The 12557-nt window shown below is 37.7% G+C and overlaps 1 protein-coding gene across 1 annotated transcript; it reads right to left on the bottom strand.

The window, feature by feature from the left end:
• Positions 1–1844: 1844 nt before the first annotated feature.
• Positions 1845–7664, bottom strand: PRL (prolactin). The gene is made up of 5 exons (XM_064703406.1): positions 7637–7664; positions 6019–6200; positions 5523–5630; positions 3938–4117; positions 1845–2036 (listed from the first exon to the last, which is right to left on the bottom strand). Exons 1-5 carry the CDS (start codon positions 7662–7664, stop codon positions 1845–1847), a joined length of 690 nt encoding a protein of 229 aa, XP_064559476.1.
• Positions 7665–12557: the final 4893 nt, after the last annotated feature.

The following is a 12557-nucleotide window of genomic DNA, read 5'->3' as shown; positions in this document are numbered from 1 at the left end:
ATGATAATTACAAAGGACATATTTTCTTTTTCTTTTTTCTTTCTTTTTCCTTTCCTTTACAATGCTTCTTTTTCCCCCTTCCATTGGCATTATAACAAAAAAACCAGAATATTAAAACCATTTTAAATTCTAGTTGGGACACTTGCATTTTGCCAGGCAAATTTTACCCATTCTCTTCCCTCACTGTGCTGTACAGCTGTGTGTTGTTAAAATGCTGTTGCATATGCCCCAGGTTTTGTGCATTTCAGAGCTTAAGAAATATGTCAATTGTGACTGTCCTACAAGGAATTTGCTTACTGTAAAGGTGATTTTTATAGATTAAAATTGGGTTTAGTGTATACTTATCCAGAGAAAGCCTGAGGCAATCAATGATTGAAAACATGAAGAGATTAAGAGTCCATTATATGTATATATACACAATTAGAAATGCAAGTATCATCGTGTTCTTGGAGAAATGGCTAAAATGAGGCCTTCCTAGCAGTTGGTATTGTCTAATCTCTTACGTCAATACCAATTATGGCTGTGCTTATTCTGCTATGGTAATGAAAGACTTCAGACCTCAAACCCGTCTTCTCTGGTGCTTTGCTCTTCCTCTGAGCTGGCTCCAACCTGGAGCAATGCAGAATGCTTATCTAGGGGGAAGCCAACTCCAGGAGGAGCTGATTTGAAATTAAACTCCTGTTTGCTGAAACTGTGTGATGAAGCCAAGGCTGAGTTTATTTATTGCTTACAAAGACAACATATAGGTATGGTCTACGGCCAATGGCTTCCTTTGCAATTTGACTTCTTACTTGCTGTGTGACTGTAAGCCAGATTTTTTTCAAAAGTGGTCAATATTTCGAGCTTTACAAATTTTCAGTATGTAACCATAGTGTTTTCAAATGAGTGTCCTAAAAGCTTTTTGACTCAACACAAAGTGAATGGAGACCCATTGGGTTTAGCACAAAAGACTTGTCAGCTCATCTGGTGCCTTTTAATGGCTTCAAAATTCTCCAAGTAACTGTAACCACCACACTGCTTGGGAGGAATGTGAAAGGTAGATGGATATGATATGAATGCCCAGTCGTTGCCTTTTGAGACTACTGAAACCAGTTGGTTCCTTTGCCCTCAGATAGTTACCTCAAATATAGTGAACCTTCCCTTGGAAATACCTTTTCTCATCAGTAGAGATGTAAATATATCTTCATCTCTGTCCTTAAAAATCTCTGTCTTCTCTCTCCATGAATTGCATGGGGAATCAAAGGCTGTGTTAGTCAAGATGGATTTCTTAACCTTCCTCTCTCCTGCTCTGACAGATTTTGTACCAAGTAAAAGAGTTGATAAAAGCAGATTGGATTTCAGAAAAAAAATTCCCTTTAGGGTAGTTTGGTGTGATTAATCTGCCTTTTTATGTCTCTGCTTTTTGTTTTCTTCCTTTTTGGAGAGGGTGTAAAGACCAGTGCAAGTAAGAAATCCTGTTATCAGTAACTGGAGATTGAGATCCCAAAAGAGAAGCTACTGTTAAAGGTATACAGCATGCCATCTATTTTTTATTCACTGATACCACCCAGTGTTAGATGCTTTTGGATTTAAGAACATTTTTATTTGTATCTGCATCCTGTTTATCACTGAAATGCTACTAGGGGAGGAGATTAGACAGAAAAGTATATTCTTGTCGTACAAGTGGTTGGTAATATTTTAAAGCACCAACACATGTGGTGCTAATTGTTGCAGCCAGAATTCATACAAACACATTGAAAGTTACTGATGATACAGATTCTGCACAGTGTGCCATTTTCATAAAGTGGCAAAGCATCAAGAACACATGATGAATGACTCCAGAACGTGATCAGGCCCATGATTACTCAGCAATTGTTGTCGTGGATTAGGCGGCACTTCAAAACCTTGAGATAGTTGTCAATTTTGTGGGAATCTCGGCGGAGGCAGTGCAGCAGGTTGTAAAAGGCAAAGAGTCTGGAGTCTTCATCAGCAAGCTGCAGGGATGGAAGTCCATCCCATGGAGTGTAAATCTCATTTTCGACCTCCCCAGAGTGAACCTAAATACACAAAGTGTTATTAATAGTAAATGATAGTGAGCCTGACTGGATGTAGAAGGCAGAATTTAAAATACTGTCCTTGAAGAATGTTAGTGTATGGCTTCTAATGTGCTTTCTCTTCAGGCGCACATTATTCTGTAAAATGTTCTATATCTTCATTCAGATTTTTAATGAATTTGTCAGATTTTTCAGTTTATTTTCCTAAAACATGTGAAAAGCATAATTGTCTCAGTAGTGTTTTAAGAGAACTAGTGTATTAACCAGTATTCAAGGAAACCTGACTTTGCAGAGAAAGCAATCCTTCCTTCATGCTTGGCCTCATCAGGGACATCTCCCTTTGGCTCCCTCCACCTTCAAAACTTTGTTAAAACTTGTTCTTAGAAGTTGTTCTTGTGCAACAAACAGATTAGTCTCAGCCCTTATCAGAAAAATCTCTCAATAATATATATTCAGAAGTACTGACTCCATTAAAAAAAAATATGCTGTGTGATACAATGACTTGTAATGTTAGAAAGCTACATGCGGGAACACATGAAGTGAGTTAGTATCTGAGGTGAAGACTGGTTTAGGTCTCCCTGTTTGAAGGCAATCATTAATTTTCTTTTATCACATAAATCTGCCTTTCATAGCAGGAAGGAAGTCTGTGCCTATTGGTTCTTGTGCACCATTCTTATTTCACACAAGTCATACTTTGAAAAGACATATAGGAGAGTATCTATGGAACTGTTATCATTCAGTTTAAGCAAAAGGCAAAAAAAAAAATTAGACCCACTATGACTTAAAAATATGGTTTGACACTAATGAATGAGCCAGTCTTATCTCTTTCTGTAAATAATGTGAATGAGAAGGTGGTGACAGGGCAACTGGAGCAGCACCTGACTTCTCACTCTTATCTTGGACCCTCAGCTGTGCCCTTTTTACACATGGATGTGTGATAGAGATGTATTTGATTACACTGATAAATGTATTTGTAGCCTGGATGGTATAAGGTTTCTGAGTGAAGAGATACCTAACTGAATGAGAGACTTTGAGTGATCTAGTGGAAAGTGGTGGATACAGTGATGGTGGCACTCTTTGTGCTGTTCAGCTGCTCAGAGCAGTGAAGTCAGAAGCTCCTGTCAGCATCTAACTCACTGACAGAATGATAAATTCACCAACCAACAGAGGCCCCTTTAAAAATAAACAAGCAAGAGCTGGGTTTGTTCAGGAAAGCTTTCAATCAATTAGTGGCAACAAGAGCTATTCAAGTATGGGTTTTGTGAGACAACAACCTTGTTGTCTAAACTCACAAGTATAGGGGGAGCAAAGTCAGACACAGAGTCCAGACGAATCGGTGTGGTGTGAAAAGAGAAATGAAAGATATCAAGGTTACTTTATATGCCACATCTTTGCAATAGCCCAGACCCACAGAGCTGTTTTAAACACAGTATCTGTTTCCAAGACCTCTGCATAATACCTATTTGTATATATACAGATGCATATAAATATGCTGAAACATATATATATATATATATATATATATATATATATATATATATATATATGCATATTGGAAAAAATGGGGATGTATCCCTAAACAATCAGGATTGCAAACTGAAAAGGCTCAAAGATAGAATGACCACAGTCAGTCCTGATGATTACACCTTCCCCTGAAGCATAACTGCATGGGAGTGTCAGGGGTTATTCTGTGACAATCATATCACATTGTCTCTTTAGAAATTGCAAGTTAGCAGAAGAAATCTGAAAGAAGAAAACTGAAAAGTTCTCAGAATTGACTGCTTTGTCTTCCTTTTATATTTTCACATCTATTGTTTCCTTTCATATTCCAGGTAGGGAGAGCCTATCAATGTACATGTCTTCCTTAAAGCAATTGGCTGGAAGGGTGTTAAGGACTGACTTACCCGCCCAACTATTTTCTCCATTCCTTCTAGAAGTCGCTTGTTTTGTTCTTCAATCTCCACAGCCTTCCAAAGAATGGTTTCTGGAGCTTCTTTGATTCTTTGTACTTCAGAGGCCAGATGGATCAGGGGATCATTCCAGGAACGCAGAACTCCCAGAATTAAATTCAGTAGGTCTTCATGCTGCACACCCATAGAAAGGGAAGGTGGTTAAAAGAAGAAAGCTAATTCTGGTAAAATTAGAAGGCATTTAGAGCAGTGTCCTCAGATGCTGTGATTGAGGAACTTATTCCAGGACCTATCCGTGAATGTGCCCTATAGCCCTGTCTTAGATACCTCTGTGCAATTGCATTTTCAAAATTTGTCATTGGTGTCATTGTGTTCCACAATATTTGCATGAGCCATTCTGTGGTGGGAAATATAATTGAATACTCTCAGCATTAAAAACTAGCAAGCATAACTATGTCTCATCTCTGTGAAAGCAAATCCAGAGCTCCTTATCTGATTTTTGATGAACGTTTTAAATTCCACTGATTATTTTTATATATATTTTTTTAAATTTAGTATTAACTGGAAGGTGCACATTATGGTAAACCACCAAATAGCTTTTATTGCCTCTACATAACTCATCTGTCCTCCCCTTTGAACAACAGCGCTTCCAGCAGTAGCTCTCTGGTTTTAAAATTGTCCTTTCTTGTGGGCAATAGGAATTCATCAAGCCTATGGTTCAGTTTGTGGCAGTATTAAACCTTTTCTTTGCTAGATGCACAACCCAGGGCTGTGAATTCTATTGCTCCCACTAGAATTTCTAAATGACACACTGAGAAGCTGGTGATACTGTGAAATTGTGAAGATATCACCACCACCATGAAACTCGTAGAGATTTTGCTCTGGAACAGCCCCATTTTTACAGCTCTGCTAATTTTTTTCTCCAGAGAATTTTCAAATCATATCTGTGAGCATAGACTGAATGAGATGATCTTCACTAAAGTTTATAATTATTATAAATGATGTAGGTATGTAGTGTGTTTCTATTTACACATATTTTGCAGATTTTCACACTAGAGTCTTTGTATTTGGATGATGATGGGACCACTTTAGCCTACTGCTAACAGAAAGAATGTTTTTTATTAATGCCAGTGTTTTGAGTTACTGGAAAACGATTTACTTCTATCTATATATAGCAATATGTTCTTATGTTTGTGAATACATTAACTGTGTATGAGATGTTTTAATATAATGTTTAAAGGTTGTGGTGTTCTCAGCACTGCACAAACACGATAACCAGCATTGCTCCATGAGGTTGTATTTTAACTGGAATTAAGATGCAGTGAATAATGTACCATACAGGAAAAGGAAGGGATGATGAAAGTCACTAGTACTTACATACGTTTGTAACTTAGCATATTAAAACCATAGAAATGTTAAATCAACTTTGAATTTTTGGTGCTTTCCTCTTCCTGGCTTTTTAATTCTGATTGAGTTGATCTCCCTCTCACTCTGAAAGATGCCTCAGTATTCTGTAACCCTCCTTCCCTTTCTTCCCCTGCTCTGTCTTACACTGAATTACACTGGAAGTGGGACTTACATGAATCTGCTGAGCCTGCTCCTTATCTTCAGGAGTGGTTAAGGACGCAGTGTGGCAGCTGTTGACAGCTTTTGCAATGAAACCCCGGCCCTGGGCGTAGCGTTCATCCTGCAGATCAGCACGGACAGGTGTTATTAAGACAGAAAAGTAAGAGCTTCAGCTCAAACACTGTTCTAGCTAATCAATGTTCCACAGCTTTTATCACTGCTTTTGTACTGTAAAGGTCAAAAGTTTCTGGTGAGTCTCTAGGGTGGAACTGGCACCCAGCAAAAACAAATGTTCCACAGATGAAGAATGATGGGAAAATGGCATCTTTTAATAGAAGTGCTGGGGATCTTAGCAACATTCAGGACTATATACCAATTTGGTCACCATTAGGATTTTCACCAGACAGCAGTCATACTTGTTTACTTATTATATGTTAACAGATGTTTGTGATTAAAAAGTATTAAATTGCAATTTTATATTTTCCTGCTCTCAGGAAAAGACTACTTACAAATTCATTGAACATTTCCGAAGAGAGATAGTGAATGTAGTGTGAAAGTTTAACTGCTCGGTCAAAAAGCTCCTCAAGGGAAAGCTGGCAATTGACAGATCCATTGGGGCAGATTGGCATAGAGGTCACTCCTTCCTTTGTCAGAAGCATGTGGGACACCAGAAGGGCTGCCAGCAACAAACCTGTTCAAGTTTAAAACACGGTGAAATGGGCACACATTGACTTGCAGGTGTATTTAGAAGCAGCTGTCAGAGCCAGATGCTGGGTGATTGGGTTGTGCTGTCACACGGCTCAGAGTACCCTCTGTGCTGGTTGCTCCAGCAGTTCAGGACAGACACACTGTAATTCTATAATTCTTTTATCCTTTCTCCCCTTTATCATCCTGATGGTATAGCAGAGCCAGTTACAGAGTTTGAGGAGACAAGGCAACCTGTGCTGCCATGTACAGTGTATTCTGAAGTCTCTTACTACGTGTCTGGCTTATAACAGAGTGATAAAAAGAAGAAAAAACAAATCAAACTTCTTCACAGTGTAAATATAGATACATATTTATATTTACACAGGTATATGATTTTGGAAAATAGATTAGTCTTTTTTTCTTTTCCTTCTTTTTTTTTTTTTTCCTTCCCTCCTCCTCATCCCAGAGGTCCTTTTCCTCTTGCAAACATTTGGAGTTAAATTTAATTTTTGTGGGAGGGTGGTTAGGTCACTCTTAAGGCTGTGATTGTCCTGGGAGTTCCTTCAAAAGATTTCCAGCGGCTGTGCTTCTTTGCTCTTTAGAGTTTAACCCTAAATTTCCTACTTCTAAGAAGTTGGTGATAGTTTTTGCCTTTTCTCCTGAGCTTCTGAAACTGATATAGAGGACTTCTCATTATCTAAAAAAAACCTAATCTGCTTAAAGATTTTCAATTTAACTTAGCAGACTTAAGTTTTTTATTCAGTGAAATAAAATATACAGAGAAAAGCAATGGCAGAAAATTAAAATATTCGGTAAATGAACGTACTTGTTCTGAGACTTTTACTTCTGGAAATTGATGTGTTACCTGTATTGGTTGACTAGACTTATTTAAAAATGCTCAATGAAAGTGTGCTTCAAAAATCAGCAAAACTATCTCCAAGGACGTCACATGATAAGTTTCTTTTTAGGTCTACATTAAAAAAAGTTGGATTTACACAATATTAAAGTAAGCCTTCCTCCTCCCCCATGAGCAAGGTACATGCTGGATACTGCATTTAGGAAAGGGCTCTAAGGAAAAACTGTGAAAACCTGAGACTTGTTGGCTTGGAAAGTCAATGAACATTTTGAAAACATTAATTTCAAAATTACCTCATCACCTCTAGATTTGTGGGTAATGACATCTAGTGTGCAGCAAACCAGTTCAGATCCAAAGTTTCATGTGCAGATGTGACACCCTTCAAGCCAATTTTTACACCACCCCATGCAAAGATACTCTTAGAAGACAAAAGGCATCAAGTTCCTTTCTTCAGGCCCTTTCTGGAAAATTATGTGGCTGGAAGACCTCAGCCTCTAGATTTGTTACATTTCAGATGCCTCCTAATTCAATCAAAATGGAAAGAAGTATAAAAATTATCAGCAGGCGAATGTCAAAATTCTTACCTTTCAGTGAAGCCCCCCTGGTGCTCATGGTCGGCATCCTGGATGGTGACTTTCTCTACCAGAAAGACACCTCGATGCTTGCTGCTGTTCTCCACACATACCACTTTTATATACACCATCCAGGGTCCATTTTGCATACATTCAACAGGTTGTGGAGTTTGCCTCGATAATTACAAACATCAAATTGCCTTTCTTCCACATTCATATTCAATATTTTTTGGTTCTTTTTTTTTTAATTTTAGCTGTGAGGGGGAATTTCATTAATAAGTTGAGCTGTGGGATCCCAAGTACGATTGAATGAAGAGAGTGCCAATATTTTGCCCTGAATGAGGTGAAAATGCCATTGATCTTGGAAATCTCCAGTTCTGAGACAGATATTCTCAATGCTTCTAGCCTGCTGTTCCCACTCCCCATGACGATCTTCTCACCTGTCCTTGTTGCTTCAGTCATCTAAGCTTGCTTAAATTAAAATTCTGGCTATTTGTGGGAGGCAAACAGTACTTTACAGGATCCCATTGAGAGAAATAACATAAATTGAACAGAAATTTGTCCAGAGTAAAGGGAACTGAGGCTCCTGTAAAGAGAGGTCACTATCTGTAAGATTGTAGATATGACATTCATGGTCAGCTAAAAAATATATTACACAGCACACATCTTGGTATAACTTATCCTCTGTCTGAGAGAAAAATAGGCCGAGTTTTTCCATTTATAAAAGGAAAAATTTAGAAGAATTGAAGAAGTAGAAGTTATATGTTTACTGCTTAATCTGAAATGTCTCATGAATAAGTTAGCATCGCTAAAAAAAACAAAGCCAAACTCTACAAAACCATGAAATTATTTTCTTTACTCAAAAACCCTCTGCGTAAAAGACGGGCATTTCCACCACATGCAAAACATGTGCTGTCGTCAGCAGTGAGGTTTGTTCTCAGTTCTGATGCATCTGTGGTAAGCTGCAAACCAGCCTGAGCAGGTTGGCCCTGTTTTCCTCTTGTGTGAGGCTCATCTGCATGAATATGTTAGCAAATATATAACCTTTCATCTGTTTCTCAGGTCCATTTACCCATGGAGAAACTTTCCAAATTAGATGGTCATGATGAATAAGGTATACAGTGGTAATGAATTTTCTTGCCTTTAGACAACTTGTTCCATACCTGTGGAATGGGTATACATGCAACCCAGAACCCTTCATTATTTCAGGATTCTTGAAGTAATGATGAACAAGGGAGAAGAAAGGCTAAGCATTTAGGGAAGGCATTCCTTGGGAAACAAGATACTTCAGCAACAAACCAGAACCAGTAACAGATGGTCTACCTTTGCTAAATTCTAGGATTTTTGCTAGAACAGTTTGTTCTGCTTAGAGACTGTACCTTTACTGGAAATTGAGGTTCTGCTGAGTAAATGAAGCAGTTGTTGTCTGCAGCAGAAAAAGTGGCAATTTGGTGAAGGCAGTAATATTAGAATGGGGCCACAGCAAAAACTCTAGCATGGATTGTAGAAAAACTGTTGTTTTCTAAACTGTGTCTAATGGCTTATGAGCTTGATTTAATTCAGCTTCATTTGAAAACCTGCCCCAATAAGATTACAGGTGAGACTGAACAATCCTGGTATTTTACATTAGAAGAGTCCTGTGAATTAGATGAATGAACAGTTCTCAACCCATCTGTTGCTCTTTCATTCACTAATCTAATTTTCTTGCCATTTTGAGGGTTTGTTGGTGGGGCCAAAATAAGGCACTGAATTAATTAATATTGGGGACTAGATAACAAAGGCAGCAGGTGAACTCCCTAGTCTGTCTTTCTGGTTTTGGACAGGGAGGCTTCTCTGAGGCCTGTGGGATCAGCTGAAGTCAATATCCCCAGATGACTTAGCTTGGAGGATAACCTACCTCTTGCTGTGTAAATGTAGGCAAGCGCCTTAAATGTAGATCACAAGAGAGTGGTTTATTTGAAATCACTGCATGACGTTTTATTTAAAATATTCTACCACAAAATAATACTATTTCATTTTGTCTTGCACCTTTCATCCTCAAATACTCCTCAAACATGAATGCATTAAAATTGTCAGCAATCAAGAATCATAGGCAGAAGACATTCTCTATAAAGTAGATAAGTATAAAGGTGAAGTTCTTTTACCAGGTGTGAGAACCGACACAAAGGTTAAGTTTATTTGTGTCTGCGCAGGAAGTCTTGAGGGAAAAAATGAAATAAAATTCCTGATTCCCAGACCTGAACTTTCAGTGAAGAACATAATTTCTTACTAGTACCAAAGATGAAAAAAAAAGAGAAGAGAAAGAAAAGAGAGGGAGTTACAATAACCAGAGATTAAAATGTTAATTTTCTTTTATAAATTAGGAATTTTGTCTTATTTAAAAGCTGAATAAATCTTGAAAGTAGCTGAAGTAGATGAAAATGCTTCCTTCTGCCTTTTTAAAGTGACCTGGCTTTATATGCTCCAATGACATAGAATATGGCATCCCATTGTCTCTGATTGTTCCCTGAATCATGGAAAGGAAGTTCATTCTAGCCCCCAATAATCACCTAATTGCCTAATTTTAACATTAACTCAAGACAGCAATGTAGCTAGCTGGACAGTTATTATTACTGAGGAAAAAGCCTCTGGAACAGCAAGAGGAACTACAAAGCACAGCTCTGGTTAGCAGCATGTTTCTATCTCCCTTGATCTTCTACTTCCACCTTAGAAATATATATATATATATATATTTAATTTATTTAATTATTGTTTTAAAATTATCACATTCCTTTTGTCTTCAAGGTCTTTCCTGGAAATAAGAGCAGTTGTTACCACCCAGTGTAAATAATGCACCAAAAGCAGGACTTACTATAGGCAGACTTTATTATATAGCTTTTAACTCATTATTCATGCTTCATAGGCATTACATGTCTATATTATGTCTATATTACATATACATGTCTATATTACATGTCTATACATATCAATATTACAGATAACAACATCTAGTGCTTGTTTCTCAATTGTCTTATCTTTTCAACTCATATTGGGTTTCAAACCATGAATTAGACTGTGGTGTCTTGATTAAGAGCTATTGATCAGGACTGGAAGATCAAATATTCCAATTCCATTTTACTTTATTTAAAGTTTTTGAGATCTGCTAAGTCTTGTGCCTGATTGATGGCTAATGCGGAAGAATGAAAAATCTTTTCTAATAGAATAGCTTTTTGCAGAATACTTAAGTAGTTTAATAGAAGACTAAGAATATCACTTGATTTTGACTTTTACTTACTTAAAAGTATCTGTCTTTATTAACAGAATATTACTTGATGCACAAGTTTGAAATATCAAAGTTTTGTTATGATTTAAAAGATGATCCTCAAGTGCAGATCATGCAAAGATGAATGTCCAGAAAAATGTTCCTGTATGTGATCTAAATAATTGACTCTTTGGATACACATTAAAAAAAAAAAGGTTTTTGTGTTCTTGTGTTTTTGTGTTATTGTTTTGTGCATGCAATGAGAAGTACAAAGAAAGTCAAGTCCCCTCTGTAATTAAATCTGGCAAAGGATGTCAAGAAGAACAAGAAGGGCTTTTTCAAATACATGAATAACAAAGGAAAGCTGAGGATAATGTGGGCCTGTTACCAAATGGAAGGGACACCCTGGTAACAGAGGATGCAGAGAAGGTAGAGCTGCTGAATCCTGCCTTTGCACTGGGACAAGACCAGCCTGCAGGGATCTCTGACCTGGGAGACCAGGGTGGAGGGGTGCTGGAAGGAAGACTTTCCCTTGATCAGGAGGATTGGGTTGGAGAACACACAGGCAAACTTGATATCCTCAAGTCCATGGGCCCTGCTGGGATTTATCCACAAGTGCTGAGAGAGTTGATGGACACCATAGCAAGGCCACTCACAACCACCTTTGAAAATTGGTGGCACCCAGTAGAGGTGCCTGAGGACTGAAAAAAAGGAAATGTCACTCTGGTTTCCAAAAAGGGCGAGTAAGAGGACCCAGGGAACTGTTAGACAGTCAGCCTCACCTCAATCCCAGGAAAGGCAATGGAGCGCCCATTCCAGGGGCCATCTTTGTCCATATGGAGGACAAGAATGTGATCAGGAGTCATCAGTGTGGCTACACTAAAGGCAAATCATGCCTGGCCAGCCTAACTGCCTTCTATGATGAACCAACTACCTGAATAGATCGGGGGAGAGTAGTGGATATTGTGGAAAGCAGCTCTGTGGAGAAGGACCTTCAGGTCTTGTCTTTCTTTTATAGAATATTTGCTAAATTATCTTGTCAACCTTACTTAGTGGTTAGCTTTGAAAAGTTGCAAAACTGTTTTATTTGGATCAACCCCAAATGTGCTTCTCAGATCACATTAAATTTTTATAAAATCATAAAACTGTGGAATGGTTTGGAAGGGACCTTAAAGTTCATCTTGTTCCAAAGCCCCTGCCCCATCCAAATTTGTGGAAAATATATTTGGAAGAAGAAAATAAACAGAATATTTTTTTTTAATGTAGAGAGTTTTAAATGAAAAATATTTTGTCTTTTATGATTGCTCCCCTTAAGGTCCATGAAACTTTTATGAAGAATTTTAGAACATGATTTTCTAGGATGCTGTTAAACAAGGGCTCTTTCTTCTCCCATCTTCTTCATATAGGGAACAGGAGAATTTTAAAAGCATTCTTTCCAAATGTTTGTTTCAACAAAACTAGCAAAATGGGGATTGAGTCCTTTCTCAGTGTGCTCTCTGCATGCAGGCTGGTAAAAAATAGATAAGAACATAAGAGAAAATAATTCCATATGGAGAAAAAAAAAAGGTGGAAATATTTGGGAGATTTTTGGTTTACTTTTAATTCTTGTACTAATGTGGTTTCATAAAATTTCAGAAGCAGACATAAAAATAAAATGGCAAAGCATGTTTTAAAAATAATTTTTCAATATTG

Source organism: Zonotrichia leucophrys, chromosome 2 (assembly GCF_028769735.1).
Source record: "Zonotrichia leucophrys gambelii isolate GWCS_2022_RI chromosome 2, RI_Zleu_2.0, whole genome shotgun sequence".
Lineage (NCBI taxonomy): Eukaryota > Metazoa > Chordata > Aves > Passeriformes > Passerellidae > Zonotrichia > Zonotrichia leucophrys.
Note: the sequence above shows the minus strand (reverse complement) of the source record. Positions and strands in the feature narration are given on the sequence as shown.

Excerpts from the sequence above, each read along its gene's own strand:
- PRL (XM_064703406.1), bottom strand. The coding sequence starts at position 7,664 with ATGAGCACCAGGGGGGCTTCACTGAAAG. Across the intron at positions 6,201-7,636 it reads CAGGGGGGCTTCACTGAAAG|GTTTGTTGCTGGCAGCCCTT; the intron begins GTAAGAATTTTG and ends AAACTTGAACAG. Across the intron at positions 4,118-5,522 it reads AGCAGGCTCAGCAGATTCAT|CATGAAGACCTACTGAATTT; the intron begins GTAAGTCCCACT and ends ATGGGTGTGCAG.